The sequence below is a fragment of the Poecilia mexicana genome, unplaced genomic scaffold (assembly GCF_051168715.1).
Source record: "Poecilia mexicana isolate PSO_F unplaced genomic scaffold, ASM5116871v1 scaffold_22, whole genome shotgun sequence".
Classification (NCBI taxonomy): Eukaryota; Metazoa; Chordata; class Actinopteri; order Cyprinodontiformes; family Poeciliidae; genus Poecilia; species Poecilia mexicana.
Window position 1 is genome coordinate 10,286,657 of NW_028263391.1, and position 15,458 is coordinate 10,302,114.

A 15,458-nucleotide genomic window follows, 5' to 3' on the forward strand; every position below is an offset into this window, starting at 1 on the left:
GAGTTAAAGGGGATGAATGGAAATGTTGACCGAATTGCTCTGTTATTTAATTGTTAAAAATAAATCCTCCTCACTACCCTCGATAATTACGCTCCATTTTCTTTTTGTTGGTGTTTCACAGAAGATATTGTCGAATGCAGTATTGTTTTCTGCTAGCACTGATAATTAGTCATGCATGCTAATTATATATATATATATTAATAGATATACTTTGAAAATAAAAACCTTCACTGTATTTCGAAACAAACACTCCACCTTCCCTTCCTTTTGTCTGCGCTGCGTCACGGGCGTGCGTCAGCGTTGTTGCGTTTCCTTCTCGGTAACTTCGCTTTTCGAGTTTCTCCTGTCTACCAGGAGCCGCCAAAACATTTTACAAGCTCTCGTGAGTCTAACATCCTTTAAGACATAAAGCTCACACAGAGAATAAGAAGAAGAAGAGGAAGACGAGAAAGAAAAGTGCGGATAACCTGCGTCGTCGAAGCGTTTGGATGATGAAGTGCTTACGGATTTTCCTCCCTGCTCTCCTTCTTGTCTTTGGTTTGGCGACAGTTCTGGCCGAGTCCGCACCTGAACACGGTAGGGACTGAGACAAGTGTCTGATTTAAAAACATTCAGATTCAATTATTCATTTTAATTATAATATATATTTTTATTTAAAGTCTTTTTTAAAAACTCTCCCTCGAATAGATATTTTCTCAGTAATGTTGTTCTTAAATTACTTTTTTAAACTTTGGGAATAGCTAAAGCAAACAGCTATCAGTTTTGGTAAAATAAATGTTACAGGCTCAGTTATCTTAAAACTAGGAAAAGAAAATTCAAAGTCGACCTCTTTTCTGCTCCTTTACTTTGACATAAACAAAGCAGTAATTTTGTTTCTCTCTCTCTCTCTTTAAATCTGGATGCACATTTATCTCAGTAAACAGACTAGATGTTGTCCGCAGAGGCCTTTAAAACGTTGATTTTACTGATGCATGACTACACAAAGCCTGCCTGTTTACTCTGAAGTCTCCGTAGAAAAATGTCCCAGGAAGATTAGCAGTAGTTATAAAAAAAATAAAAAACACCCTAAGAATACCCACAGGCCTCATTTAATCCCCCTCAAGACTTTTCAGCTAATCAGTGTATTATCGGAGCTGGATGGGTGTCCCCACTATGCCTCAGAATGGTTTCACCATTACAAACAAATCCTGTTTTCTTTTCTTCTTCACAAAATAAACCATTTGTTTTTTTCTTTCTCAACAGTGTGTGAGACAAAAAATGGGACAAGCTGCGAGGACTGTCTGAAAAATGTGTCGGTGAGTCCAGATTTGAGCTCAGATAATCTCATACTTGCTCTGCACAGTGTTTGTACACGGCTGAGAGATAAATAGATCCAAGGCGGAGGTGCTACAGCTGCTGGCTCGTTTTTCCATCTCCAAACCTGTTGGACTGGTTTGAGGAGTATCTGACCCGTTCCCAGCTCGCCCTTCCCTCTCTCTCTCTCTCTCTGTGTGTGTGTTTGTCATGTAGCTCAACATGCAACTGACCTGAGCAGTTTCAGATTTCCTGCTTTGTTTGAGCATTTTGTGTGTGTTTTTGCAGTGCCTGTGGTGCATCAAGACAAAGTCATGTGTAACGTATCCGGTGCAGACCATCCTTCCACCCCATTCACTCTGCCCGCTAGATGATGCCCGCTGGGGGCTCTGCTGGAGTAAGAAACACACACACACACACACACACACCCCTACGCACACGCACACACACACACACACACACACACACACACACACACACAGATTATGTTTCCACTACTGGTTTATTTTTGTGGAAAGAACTCATTTAAATTAAGGAACTGAGCTGCAGTTTCAATACTCGTTTGGTTTGGTGAATCAAAAACGGTAAAATTACTTCCACTGTTTTGTATGTAATGTCTGCACTGATGCATTCATACAAAATGGCTCTTACCGTTTAATCTTTTATTGATCAGACTATAACTAAACTAATCTAAGAAATTAATTAATTAGTCGCTTGATACATTCAAATGTTCTTGATAATTTCCATTCTGATGCTTCATATTTGTTTGATTCTGAAGTTTACAGAAACTTCATAATATATGTTATTGATGGGTTTTGGTTGAGTGTAATATTTATTTTCCTTTTTATTTATTGTTGGATGTCGTTTTTTTTTGTTTTTTTTTTATATTTAAAATGTCTTCCAGTTCGTCTGTGTTGAGTAGTTCTGTACAGAAGTAAAATTTAGAAATCTTTGGGAGGGCAAACTCCCATTATCAACAAAATCATCTCAGAATGATCTCAAAATAACAATGTCATTGTTCATCCAGTAAAATCTGGTATTGTGACAGTTCTAGCTACAGCATCTATTTATCAAAAACTAATTGTAATACTAGTCGATCGTCCAATTTGGCATCGGCCATTCATTGGTCTCAAAGAATGCCAACATATTGAAAAGGTAGAGTTTAAATGTCATTACAATTTTCAAACATTTTTACAATTTTCAATAAAATAATTTTTACTAGATTGAGAAAGTGTTGCAGACTTACGTTTTCTCTGGTTTTGTGAACTGTAGACAGTTTTGTGTAACTTCAGCCTCCTGAAATACTGCTTATGTTCACACTTAAAATGCAATAACCATCGTAGCTCAGCACCTAAAAAATCTGGGTCAGTTAGCCTATCCGTTATGTCATTTATTGTTTGCTGATTTTGGTTTGCTAGCTCATTTATTACTGTTTAGGTTCCTCTTGCTTTGCCCTCACAATCTGAATGTTAAGGCGGATGTACTGTCAAAATGGCATCTCTTACTCACAGCTTTTTATTTATGTCTGAGCAGCCTTCTGCAAACTGACTACCTTGAGGAAAGTCCTGGCTTAATTAAGAAGCTAGCAGTAACTTGTCAGGCTTTTGTAACTTTGTGAAGTAAAGAGGGGTAAAAACTCTTAATAATGTGTAAAATTTGATTATTTATGTTGCACTGCTATATTTTGATGGGTTTTTGTATTACATTACAGTGCATGTATGAAAATAACCAATACGTTGTCAGCATTATCAGATGTTTTCATGATCTATTCCAGCAGCAGTAGGTATTATTGATTATCTGTTCAAGATTAAATTATCGGCCAAATTTAAGTGAGTCAGGCTTTTAAATATTGTCTTCCTAAAACCACTGTTTTTATGCACAAACCAATTCCTTCAGTAGGATATCAGTCAATCCACTTTACTTACATCATTAGATTTGGTTACAGTGGGCTGAGTCAGCTTGCCTATTTTTATTTTTTAGTTTTTTACAAAACAGGACATAAACGCACGATGGCTATAACCAGATGTAAAGTGAGCAGATTCTCAATTCTTTAAAAATATTAAAAACCATGGAAACATCCTGACATGCGACGGTATCCACACAAGGAACAGATAAGGGGGAAAAAAAAAAAGATTAGAAAAACAATGTTAAAGATAGACATCTGATCAAATGGGAGAGATCTGAACTCGCAGTGGAGAGGATGATGAGGATGATGGATCTTTTAATACCTCTGTACATGCTTTAAATACTACTGGGATTCTGGGTCTAGTTGTATCTCATGCATCAGCTTATTACCATATGGTTCGCTGAACCAGGACACTGAGCAGAAAGATAAAACCGACTCAGTAGAAGCTCGATACAATAGAGTCAACAGGGTTTGTCAATATGAAAGGAAGACAGTGTTCTGCACTGGTATGGACAACCTAACAGTTTGCCTCAAAGGTCAAAATGTTTACTGTCAATAATTGTTCAGACATTTGTAAGGACAGACACTTTCCTTCCACAGTCTGAGTCTTTTTTTTTTTTTTTTTAAAGTAGTTTCCTGTGCCTGGATGTGTTTTATAAAATCAATGAGGATGTCTTTGGTTTTTGAGATATTCTGCCAGTAGGACTCATCAGACCATGTAGCAGAGTCATCCAACACAGGGGAGTGACACATTTCTTTTTCATTACACAAGCTAACAATCCTTAAAAAGTCTTAAAATCCAGCCCACAAATATTTGAACCTATGAGAAACGGTTCTCTAAGCTGACGAACTAAAATGTGAGGTTGACTGGTGTTAAAATAAAACAACAAAAAAAAAAATCAATCTGCATTTGATCACTTTCCACACTGATTTATCTACTCTGTGTTCTAAAGAAATAGTTTTTCTCAAGCTATACCCCTGGAGTAAAGCTGTCTTTGTTGCTATGACTGACGCTTTAAGTCACTGAAGTATTTACGGACTGCCGTCTTGTGGAAAATCCCGTCACACATCCAGATAAGAGCACAATGAGGTGGGTTTTCCTCAGAAGGATCAAACATCTGACTTCAGATGAATCAGATTTCACACAGAAACATAATATTCAAGGATTTGGCCATACAAGTTTTAATTACGCCCTTGTTTGACGCGCCTTGTCTATCAGATCAATTTTTCTGTTACTTTTCTCTTTGTGTCTGTATTTATTTCATAATGCCAACATGTATGTGCAAACTTGTGTTAGGTCATGCTTTGCAATGTACATGTGAAGCTCCAGATAATTTTAGAGCAATTGCTGCTCTAAAGTGTTAATGTGGTGTTTATTTATTTTTTATTTTTTCAAAAAAAAGGAGTTTAAAGCCCGTTATCTGTACTGAAGTTTTGCTGAGTTCATGTAGGTCGTAACCATGAGGGTGGAAACAGCGTTGCAACATGAGTTAGTATTCACACGTGCTTCTACTCTCAGGTTAAGCTACAAGGTAATTCATAGGTGTGTGCAAGGAACGGAATATATTATATTTGAGTTTCAAGTCTAAATAATTAAAGAAAATTTCATTAAGAAACCTAAAAAATAATTTTGCCGCATTATGCACTGCAGATATACTCTTCTTTTTAGATATGCTAAAAATATAAGATGTTAAAAAATGTGGTTAATCTTGTTGAATAATTGGGATTTTAATATTGCAATATATTTTTAGAAATGGTTGCAATTATGCTTTTTTTTTTGTTTTGTTTTGCCTTTTTCCATAAAGAAATACTTTAGGTGGACAGTAGTACTGTGAAAATATGTGCTCGCCCCTTTGCAGATATTTGCTTTTTTTTTTACACCACACTCAAATTTTAATTTCAGAAACATTGCAAAGGTCAATGCTATTTAACTTATTTTTTTATTTTAAAGGACAAGTAGCTGAATTAAACTGAATGAACTGTAAGTATTTGAAAGAGGCGGATTACTTTTTTCCACATAGTCAGGTTGGCTTGGATCTCTAAATGAAATGACTTGAAAAATAATTCCTGTATTTACTTGGGTGACTTTTGTCTGCTAGCAAACCTTGTAAGATGATCTGAAACCTTTAAGTGAGCCAAAAAAAAAGCAGAATAAAGAAATTTGTAAAAGGGCAAATGCATTTTCCCAGCACTGGAAAGAGACTGCAGAAGTTGCACTGGGAACTGACAGTCTATAGGTTATCATTTCATGCAAAAAAACAAAAATAATAAAAAAAAACCCAACATGTATATATACTGCTCAAAAAAATAAAGGGAACATTTCACTTTAATTTTGTGTGTGGCTCCAAATCTAGGCCTCCATTGGTTAATAAATTTGATTTCCATTGATGATTTTTGTGTGATTTTGTTGTCAGCACATTCAACTTTGTACAGAACAAAGTATTCAATGAGAATATTTCATTCATTCAGATCTAGGATGTGTTATTTGAGTGTTCCCTTTATTTTTTTGAGCAGTGTATATTGATTTACATACAACCCTGGTGTTTTGCCTATTTTTTGAGAGAAAACGTTGGTGATGTTGAAGGATCATGTTTCCCATGTTCCTAAAATGATCTCCTAACCAAAGTTTAAAATCAAATCTGTTGTCATTATTCCAACTTGTTTTTTTCCTTTTTTAAAAAACAAATAACACAATAATAGAACTTATTTTAAGCTAATGTAACATCAAAGTGGTGCAATAAAGATGATTTTGTTCTTCAATATCCTACAAAGTTATCTGACTCTTCCTCTACGGGGGAATAAGTCCGCAGATCCTTTTATTTTTTCCATAAAAGTACATTTTTAAATTATGTGCTTTGGGCAAAATGGAAAGGCTAAGCATGAATTATTTCTATAACTCTCAATATTTTTATATGCAAGTAATGATAGCATATCAAGTAAACAAGAAGACACAAACACCATCAGCATTTGCACGAACTGTTTCATATGCTTTGACATAAACATCCATTCAAAATGATGAACTTAGTCTGATTTCTGGTAAAGAGCTTTTACCCCACATTTGTTGATTCCTGATTGGATCCAATTGTTTCATTCATTATTTCTATATTAGAAATCTTTTTAGTGTGAGGATTTGTAACAGATTCATTCTCTCTGCAGTGAATTTCCAGACGCTGATAATCACCCTGTCTGTGCTCGGGGCAGTTCTCATCATCGCTCTCATGGTCTGCATGTTCTGCTGCTGCAAGTGTGAGAACTTTGGGTAAGTGTGCAGTTTGACTCTGGGCGAAATAAAAGTGAAATAGATGGTGTTCTGTATAAAGCTGCATGTCGGGTTTTGTGGAAGATTTATTTCGGATCCCTTTCGGGTCTTATTGTTTCTGCTTCCACACGTGGCTTATTTGTGTCGATCCCGATGTGGAAACTTTAAACGATCCAATTTTTTTTTTTTTTTTTTTTTGCACGACCTCAACGATTTTCTTGTCCATCACTGATCTTGTTTTTGTGTGTCAGATCCCAACGATTTGAGGCCAAGATGCAGAGGCAGGCCAATAAGACGAAAACCAAGCAGGATGAAAGGTGAGGAACTGTAAAGGAATTCAAGGATGAGTTTCTGGAAGCTCACAGTTGATGCAGCTTGAAGTTAGGAGCTGCTGTTTTTTTTTTAAGCACGAGGAGGCTCGTCCTTCTTGGAGCTTTTCAAAAAATAACGACCCTCTCGTCCCCAACAGATTCCTGGATAGGTGTTGAAACATCTTCAAGGAAAACTTAGTGAAAGTCCCATAAGCCTTTTGTAGAAGTCGTGACCGGGATTATTAAGAATATGCACACACACGTACAAATATTCTCCACAAACTGTGTATTGGTTTGAATAATTTTCACAGTAGTACAATCTATTTTGCAATCAATGTTAGTCATTTCAATGGGTTTTGTTACAGACATCATAGTAAAGTGGCATGACTACAAATGCATGCCATATGCCAAGGTGTTATTAATAATGTTAAACTCATTTATTAATCCTTCACCTTCGCTTTTGCATTGCTTTGTGTTGGTTTATGACACATCTACTTCTGTGGCTATACATGTGGGATATGTGTATATTCTGCAAAACATTTGAGCCCTAGTTTACTGTTTTTTGTCTTTCTTTTTTATGATTTTTGTATTATGGAAGACATATTTGTAGCACCAGCTGCATGCTGCTGGTTGTGCCAGTCATTATCAGTGTCAGGTTTCGCTATTGTTATCAGCTCAAACTGGTTTTATGCTCATGTGACTTCTGGACACATGAGCACAGGCTGAGGAATGACATGAATTCCTGTGTGGCTCATGGAGAAACGTTCTGTCTTCACAGGAGAGCAGAAATGAACAAGAGACACCAGGAGATCAGGCAGAAATACGGTGAGCTTTTCTGACAAACACCTCTGTCTTAATTTGATAGTGTCTTTCGGGTCGTTGTCCTGCTAAAACGTTTTGTATAAAGCGCAAAACTGGAGCGAGGTTGCTGGAACAGAAACCGGCCCATGGCATCTCAAATCCTCCACCCTACTAGCATTAAACATGATGTAGTTTTCCATATGTTTTTCATTTATTTCATGCCAAATCCACCTGGAACTTTGTTGCAAAGCTCAACTTGAGTCTGACCAAAAAAACATGTCTCCTGTTCAAATCTCTCAAGTGTTTAACAAAGTCCAGACGTTTACGTTTGAGATGGTAGGACAGCAGAAACCTTTATTTTTTTATGGAATACTTCCTGAAAACTCACTTGATAAATTAATGGATTGTAATGTGGGAAAGGAAGAAATTTAAAGATAATTCATTATGCTGATGTTTTTTTTTATTTTATTTTTAAAGAGATTGGTATTCTTACAAACAACTCTGCCATCAAGGATTGAGTTAACAATTTAAATCAGATGGTGCAATTTTAGTTGGAGAGTAAAATTGACCTTATTTTACACATCTGACCCGTTCACATTCAAAAATCCTTTATTGATCTCAAAGGGAAATTAAATATTGTTGTGACCAATTGATTCAAAGTCTTCAAAGAGTTATTGTCAATTCTTTCCTTCGATTTCCCTAACAGAATTTATTATTTTCAACATTTTTATATTTTTTAACAAACACTGTTGTTAATGCTTTCTTTTTGTTTTTGTAGGACTGAATGGGCCAAATCCATATGCAAGATTTTCCTGAGATCCACGTTTTGAGCTTTTGGAAACGAGGACTGAGCTGTTGATCAGTAGCTTGGTCCCTGGTTGTAAAAATGTGCACGACCCAATATTTAACAGGAGCTAGAATAATGGAAATGTTTTCTGCAGGCAGGTTTTCGGTGTCGATGAACTCATGAGTCCATTCATTTGAAGGCTTTCACTGATGGTAAAACGGACACACCTGGATGCAATGGGTTCTTTTTTCTTCCAAACCAGAGGAGTTCCTATTCACTGTGGTTCCTTTTATTTATTAGCCTTTAGCTTAATTATGCAAAATGGAGGTCACTTTAGATGTTAAAGTGTCAATCATCTTCTGCCAAACAAAATCTGTTGTCACTCCAGTTTCATGGATGCTGCAGATTTTAAAAGTATATTAGAGATGACATCTTTTTGTTTTCTGATTATCCTGATATTTCTGAAAGCCACCGTGCTTATATTGTTTGCTTGTTCCTCTTGGAATGGGCTCTTTGCACCTACGGCGTTGACGTCACATCTCCAGGAGCTAATGCGGCTCACTTTTTTCCGCTTTGAGTTACCATGACTGGTAGAAAAGACTAAGTTGTATTTCAGATGCAAAAAAACAATACTATTAACATTGTTGTCTCCCTAATATAATAGGCTTTTAAGTTTTCGTTAATTTCCAAGCGATCCTGAATTAAGAAGTTGGCTTGTAAATATCTGTCGCTACCAGCTAACGCCGCACAGCAAAGTTTGCAGCCTTCACTTCACTCCGGATCAGCCTAAAACTACCGGGGATACGGATGGTAAATAAAGGAGCCTCCCTGAGTTATTTCCATGGAATCACTTCTATAATCAGCCTGAAAGAGTTTATGGGAACGAGAGAGCAGACCAGAGCCAGACAGCCGAGCAACTGATCCGCCTGTACATCCTGCTGTAAACACCGTCCTATCTGAGCTCTTCACAAGAAACATGCAAAGGTAATAAAACGAAATAACACGGAGACATGAAGCAACACGGTCATATTTTTCTAAAAGCAGCAACTTTGAACCTGAACAGCTGAACCAGATCTCTGACACCAGAGCTGCGCTACTGTTAAGCTATGAGGCTTGTTGTGCTTCGTCAGGCTTCGTAAGTAAAAAGTCCGAACCGTAACCTCCCCGTTAGTCTGTGACACTAACGACAATAAACACACATAATATACTTGAAAATAAGATAAATACATTGTCCGTTAGAATGTTTAGATACTTAAATAGCACATTTTACAAGAACAATGTCCGAGAATATTGCCTACTAGCATAAGCTAACGTTAATGTTAGCCACAAAGTTTAAGTAAAACTCACCTTCGTGTCAGTGAATGTATAACGAGGCGAACATCTTAAAACCTTTCTCCAGCTGACTTGTTGGGGCTTCGGATCGATGTACAAACCTTGGCCAAGCCCTGCAAGCACCTAATGTAAATGATATTTGTATTGGATCGGAAACAATCGACCCGCTTTACCCCGAACGCGGAAGCTGAGGTGCAAAGAGCCCATTGCTTTTTAACACATTTTTACAAAACATATTCATAATTACTGATCATAGTCAGCTTTTGTCTAAATCAGGCTTGTTTTACTGCTGTTTATGTGTCACATAAAGCTATATTCCCAATAAAAGATCTAAGACTACCTCCTCTGCTTGCTCCGTGTTGCATGTTTCTTTATTTAAACCCATCAGTCTTGATACATTTTTCTGTTAGCAGGGCAAAACGACAGATTTAGCTCAGTTGTTTAAGAAATCTGATTCAAAATATTACTTAATCTAGGTTTTCCTTGAATTGCACTTCAAATTTTCAACGATAACATAGAAATCTTAGAAGATTTCTATATTATAGATTTCTACTTCACATTCCACAGCTTCCCTCCCCGACCTCCATCTTGTCCCTTTCAACACTTCAGGTAAGAACAAGCTATGGAAAGTCCAGGTTCAGATGTACTGTGTGGCATCATGGGATTTATGTTAAACCTGAGCCTAAAGCTTGGAAAAGTACCACAATTATGTTCTAATCATAAATGCTATTATGAAATGCTATTACCACATCAGACTAATAACTATTGGTTTGATAATCAGACTACTAGCATGCATAATTAGAACATCAGACTCTAATGTTGCCGCAGTAGTTTATCAGCGTCCCCACCCTAGGATGGCACCGTAACCAGCTTAACACTAAAGAAAATATACATGAAATATGTTGTTCAATGCTAATCGAAGGTAACTCTAAACAGGTGTTTGTTTTTTTAACTTAAGGTATATAATTTATTTATTTTTTTGAATTTGTATGCATAAAAGAACATTGAGAGGGCCTCTGGCCCAGGCTCACATCATGCTAAATCCGGCCCTGTACGCATGCATGTGAGGCGCTAATTCCAGTTAAACATTTATTTATATGACATTTATGTTCAGGTATTCACATAAAGAAAATACAGACATGTTCAAGTGATTTCACAATGAAAGCTCATGCATTCATTTTGATGCTCTGTGAAGAGCAGCTCTGTTTCTACAGTGCGCATGAGCGAGGATTCTGCATGCGTGCGCGTCCCCGTGTCCGCGCTCCGTAGAAGGGCAAACCACGTGGCTTTCCCCGACCAATCGTTTATTCGTCACAGCGGTCCAGCGCGCGTACGCGTCTGCGAGGAGAACATTGGACAGAAGGCAGCAGGAAGACGGCTAAAGCCCGGTATCGGTCTGTTCTGAACCCCCGAACACAAAACGAACCGAGATGTCAGAGGAAAAGCCAAAGGTAAGATATAGCGGCTCACACGGCGGCTCCTCTGTGGTGACTTCTGGGTCGGGCTGCTGCAAAATCGTCTAGGAAATGTGCAATCTACAGGCCTGGGTTTGCACGTTTCTCCAAATTGGCGCAGTGTTGGTTTCGCAAAATGAATGAGAACCCGCACATCTATACGTATACTCAATGAGCAAGGCTGCACGATTGAAATGGAAATAAATCAAAATTACCTTGCTCCTAATGTTGTCCTTAATTTATGTATAAATTATTTGTTATAAATTTGATCACAGTGTATGTTTGTATCTTGTGGTCCCCCCCTTCTCACAACCACCTCTTTTGTCGAGAGGGTCACACGTTATCTCCGCAAAGCTGCAAAATGCCGCAGCTGTAGTTAGCGGCAAAAGAGCGCAAATGGTTATGACGCACCCGTTTAAAAACTTGTTGCGGTGGCGCGTTTGTGCTAATTTAGTTTTAAGAATGTTCCAGTTCGTCTAGGAAACAACAAAACAAAGCAGTTAGCCACATTAGCCCTGCAGCTAAACTTCCAATTGATCCCGAAGGACCGCCGGTGTGCTAACCTAGCCTGGAGCTAATTATGCTAACGTTAGCATCTGAAAATGAAGTCTGGCCTGATTTATCATCTGCGGTGGCCGGCTTTACTTATATCCTACTTATTATTATTTTTTTTTTAATTTTTCATATTTTTTGTTAGCAGATAAATATATTGTTACTTTGTTGTTTCCCTAAATTACAAATAAATACATTAGAGAGACAGTCTGTTTTAAGATATGCATACGAACTTTTTAAAATCATCTACTGTATCAAATTGCTAATAAAGCTAGAAATGATCAGCTCCTATATAAATAAATTGCTTTATATTAATGCAAAGTCTTTTTGCCACACATTTAGCTACAACGCTGCTTTAGCCACCTTCTGATTGCCACTTCTCCACAAGCCATGGATTTCCACTGTGTTTGTTAAAAACACGAGATTAAAGTCCATTACTTCAACTGACTCTCTTCTGACTTTTTTTTTTTCTCCTGACTTTTGTTCTGCAGGAAGGAGTAAAGACGGAGAACGACCACATCAACCTCAAAGTTGCAGGTCAGGATGGATCAGTCGTCCAGTTCAAAATCAAACGACACACGCCGCTCAGCAAACTAATGAAGGCGTACTGCGAACGACAGGTGAGTTGCAAGACTAGCTGGCTGTCATAAGGGATATTACAACCGCTTGCGCAATACAGTACTTTGCAAGTGTTCATACGACTTGAAATTTTGCCCATTTTTGTGCCATCAACAAACTCGTGTCTAAATAAAACCTAGCACAAGCAGTTGCCTTCAGAAAGGAAAACACAGGTAGTGTCATTGGAGTGGCTGAAGGAAAGCCATAAGAAGTGTGGAGAAGGAAGTGTCCTGCATTTTGTCTAAGTGGAAAACTCTTCATGTAAAATAAAACCAACACTATAACCAATAAAACCAACACTATAACCATGAACTCACCGACTACACATTAACCATGATGGTGGCAGCATCACGCTGTTCGGATGCCTTTCTTTAGCAGGGACAGGAGGCTGATTGGACGATGCATACAAGTGCTCTGAACTTTTCAAATCCCATCGCAATACTTTGCAGTTTGTGGTTGAGACTTGACAAAATCGAAACGGCATAGAAATCGCATTCCTGTTTGCGCCCGCTTCAGTTTTCTGGTTTTTGTTTACCCGTTGCCCGTCTTCATCGACAGGGTCTTTCAATAAGGCAGATCAGATTCAGGTTCGATGGCCAGCCAATCAATGAGACGGATACACCCGCACAGGTATGGTTACCCTTTTCTACACGATGAAGCGTGTAAAACAAAACATTTCACATATTTGTATTTTTTATTTATTTTTTGTTCTGTTTTAAATGCATTCGGACTGCTCAATCCTTTTCGATATCAATCTATTTTTATGTCCTCTTTCCAGCTGGAGATGGAAGATGAAGACACCATAGATGTTTTCCAGCAGCAGACTGGCGGGTGCTGCTAAGCCCGACCACCCACCTCACTGACGGCCATGTTCAAACCATGCCCTAAACCACCTTCACTGTCTCTCCCTCCCCGTTTGCTCCTGCCAGCTTATAATTATTGTTATTATTATTATTATTATTATTATTATTATTTTTCTCTTTTGAAAGACATTCTTTGCCTGATGTGTCGGTGCTTGTCAGCTGTTTATTTTACTCTTTTAGTCAGGACTGAAGTCGAGTGTTTTCAGTCTTTGCGGCTGGCCGGTCAGGACCACCTCGTCCTCGTCCGGTGCTGCAGATTGTAATCGGACCAACGGCTCTCCACAGAAACTGCTGTTTCGGCTCTGCTTCCAGCGCGTCAGAGTGTGGGGCTCTGCAGGTGTTTTTTTTGTTTGTTTTTTTTGTCCAGCGGTCTCAGTCAGTGGGGCGCGATTTTGAAGGGGAAGCACCGTCTGAACTGAACACCCACCTGCTTGCTATTTCACTTTTATTTCATTTTGTTTTTGTTGAGCAGATGTATTTAGGTATATTTACATTTTAGGTGCTTCTGCATTGTTTTTGTACTGTTTTTTTTTTTTTTTTGCCTTCCGTTTAAAATTATAGTTTTATTTTTTTTTCCTTCCTGTATAGAAATATCCAAATGGGTGTTAGATTAGTTGTGAGGTTAAGAACAATACTCCAAAGACAAGAACATCTGCTTCTCTTTAAATGTATGTTTCTCTAATTGCAAGGTTAAAACGGTGTCATTAGATCGTTAGTGTTTGGCTCCCTGGCTTCTAATAGAGAACAATCTGTTGTACAGATTGCCATTTGCTCAGGCGAAATGCTCGATCAGGGGGTTAAAAATAAGTCTATGCCATCGAAGTAGGCTTAGTTTTTGGCTGTGTCTTGGTAACAAATGCATCTTTTTCCTCTTTATTTTGTATTTTTCGGCTATTAAACGGACAGCCATCTGTCCCTGCGATAAAAGCGGCTCCGATTGGGAGTTCGGCTGCGGGCGAACTGTTTCCGACTCGAGTGCTGTTTTCGCCGTCGAGCGGCTTCCACTTTGAGCTTAGGACATCCAGGCAAAGCAGATTGTTGTAAGCACATCACTTTTCTACGATGCGTCACCTGCTGAGATGCTGTGTTAAAAACAAAATGCTGCCGTTGTCGGAGAAGATCTCTCAGATGAGTCTGGCGTTTCGGAGACGTGACGTTGGTGCATCTCTTCATGTTCGTAGAGCAGGAAGGTCAGTCCCGGGGTCACAGAGTTGCTTACTTTTGATCCTTTCACCGTCGCAAACTTAGATCTTTCAGTCTGGAGTGAAATGAGCAAAACGCTTTTTGAACGAGCTGGAAATCTGTGAAGAAGCAAAACCCGTTTGGAGTCGTGTGGAGTCTCACGGATGCTTTTTGAGGTTTAACGCTCAGAAAACGGGTTGGTTTGCTTTTTTTGTACCTGAGCAGGTCCGGTTTCATCTGGAACAAGACGGCCAAACAAATGACCGCAAATCTCCTTACCTTCTTCCTCTAACCTGCCAGAAAGCCATTTCCCTTTTATATTAAACTGTTCACATCCATCTTATCCAGCTGTATTTTTGTATGCATCCTTTTTATCAGTCGAGTAAGTGGCGGTATCCTTTTTTTTTTTTTAAGCGAATACATATATATATATATACTTGCCATCTGCTATCAGACCTCTTCATTTTACTGTTTAAGTTCACAAATGACTCCCGAACAGCCGTCTCTCCCCGTTGGATGGCGTGTTGGAAGAGGAGTCTAGTCTTTGTGCGACGCGTCTCGGCACAAATCATTTACTGGTAATGATTGTGAATTTAGCTTTCGTCACAAATATAAGAGCACATTTTATCAGTACCTACGAATCAGCCTTCCACATTCTTTGCATTTTAACAACTGGGTTTATCTGGACAGAAGTCTTTTGTGGCGGTTGGCTGAGCTACACTGTTATGTATGAAGAATGGGGTCCAGGTCTCGTCTTGTTTGTTTTTCTCTACTTGTTTGTACATTATTTGTGGTCTTTTACTACTGTATACAATAAATATAGTTTGGTACTCAGATATGTGGTCTCCTGCTTCATTATTTAGCTTTTTTTTAAAAATATAATTCAGTGGTTCAGTTTGTTTGAACTTTAGATGCATTGTGACCACTACAAAACTCTCAATTGGGATTTTACAAATAAAAAAAAGTGGATTTTCACATTCAGCCCCCTTTACCTGAATACCTCTAAATAAAATCCAGTGTCTACATTCCCTTTAAAAGTCTCCTTTATGTAAATTGAATGAGGGTCCTATTCACAGTCTGCCACAATCCATGCTGTGGAC

General features: G+C 38.3%; 2 protein-coding genes across 2 annotated transcripts; both read left to right on the top strand.

The window, feature by feature from the left end:
- The first annotated feature begins 292 nt into the window (after nt 1-292).
- On the top strand, nt 293-10,028 carry pttg1ipa (PTTG1 interacting protein a). Its single transcript, XM_014999748.2, has 7 exons — nt 293-576; nt 1,243-1,295; nt 1,582-1,690; nt 6,356-6,458; nt 6,710-6,775; nt 7,548-7,594; nt 8,349-10,028. Exons 1-7 carry the CDS (start codon nt 489-491, stop codon nt 8,384-8,386), a joined length of 504 nt encoding a protein of 167 aa, XP_014855234.1. The 5' UTR covers nt 293-488; the 3' UTR covers nt 8,387-10,028.
- A 955-nt stretch (nt 10,029-10,983) lies between these two features.
- Nucleotides 10,984-15,194, top strand: sumo3a (small ubiquitin like modifier 3a). Its single transcript, XM_014999749.2, has 4 exons — nt 10,984-11,140; nt 12,187-12,315; nt 12,872-12,943; nt 13,092-15,194. The coding sequence occupies exons 1-4, from the start codon at nt 11,120-11,122 to the stop codon at nt 13,152-13,154; spliced, it is 285 nt and encodes a 94-aa protein (XP_014855235.2). The 5' UTR covers nt 10,984-11,119; the 3' UTR covers nt 13,155-15,194.
- Nucleotides 15,195-15,458: the final 264 nt, after the last annotated feature.

Excerpts from the sequence above, each read along its gene's own strand:
- pttg1ipa (XM_014999748.2), top strand. The coding sequence starts at position 489 with ATGATGAAGTGCTTACGGATTTTCCTCCCTGCTCTCCTTCTTGTCTTT. Across the intron at positions 577-1,242 it reads CGAGTCCGCACCTGAACACG|TGTGTGAGACAAAAAATGGG; the intron begins GTAGGGACTGAG and ends CTTTCTCAACAG. Across the intron at positions 1,691-6,355 it reads CCGCTGGGGGCTCTGCTGGA|TGAATTTCCAGACGCTGATA; the intron begins GTAAGAAACACA and ends TTCTCTCTGCAG.
- sumo3a (XM_014999749.2), top strand. The coding sequence starts at position 11,120 with ATGTCAGAGGAAAAGCCAAAG. Across the intron at positions 12,316-12,871 it reads AGGCGTACTGCGAACGACAG|GGTCTTTCAATAAGGCAGAT; the intron begins GTGAGTTGCAAG and ends CTTCATCGACAG. Across the intron at positions 12,944-13,091 it reads AGACGGATACACCCGCACAG|CTGGAGATGGAAGATGAAGA; the intron begins GTATGGTTACCC and ends TCCTCTTTCCAG.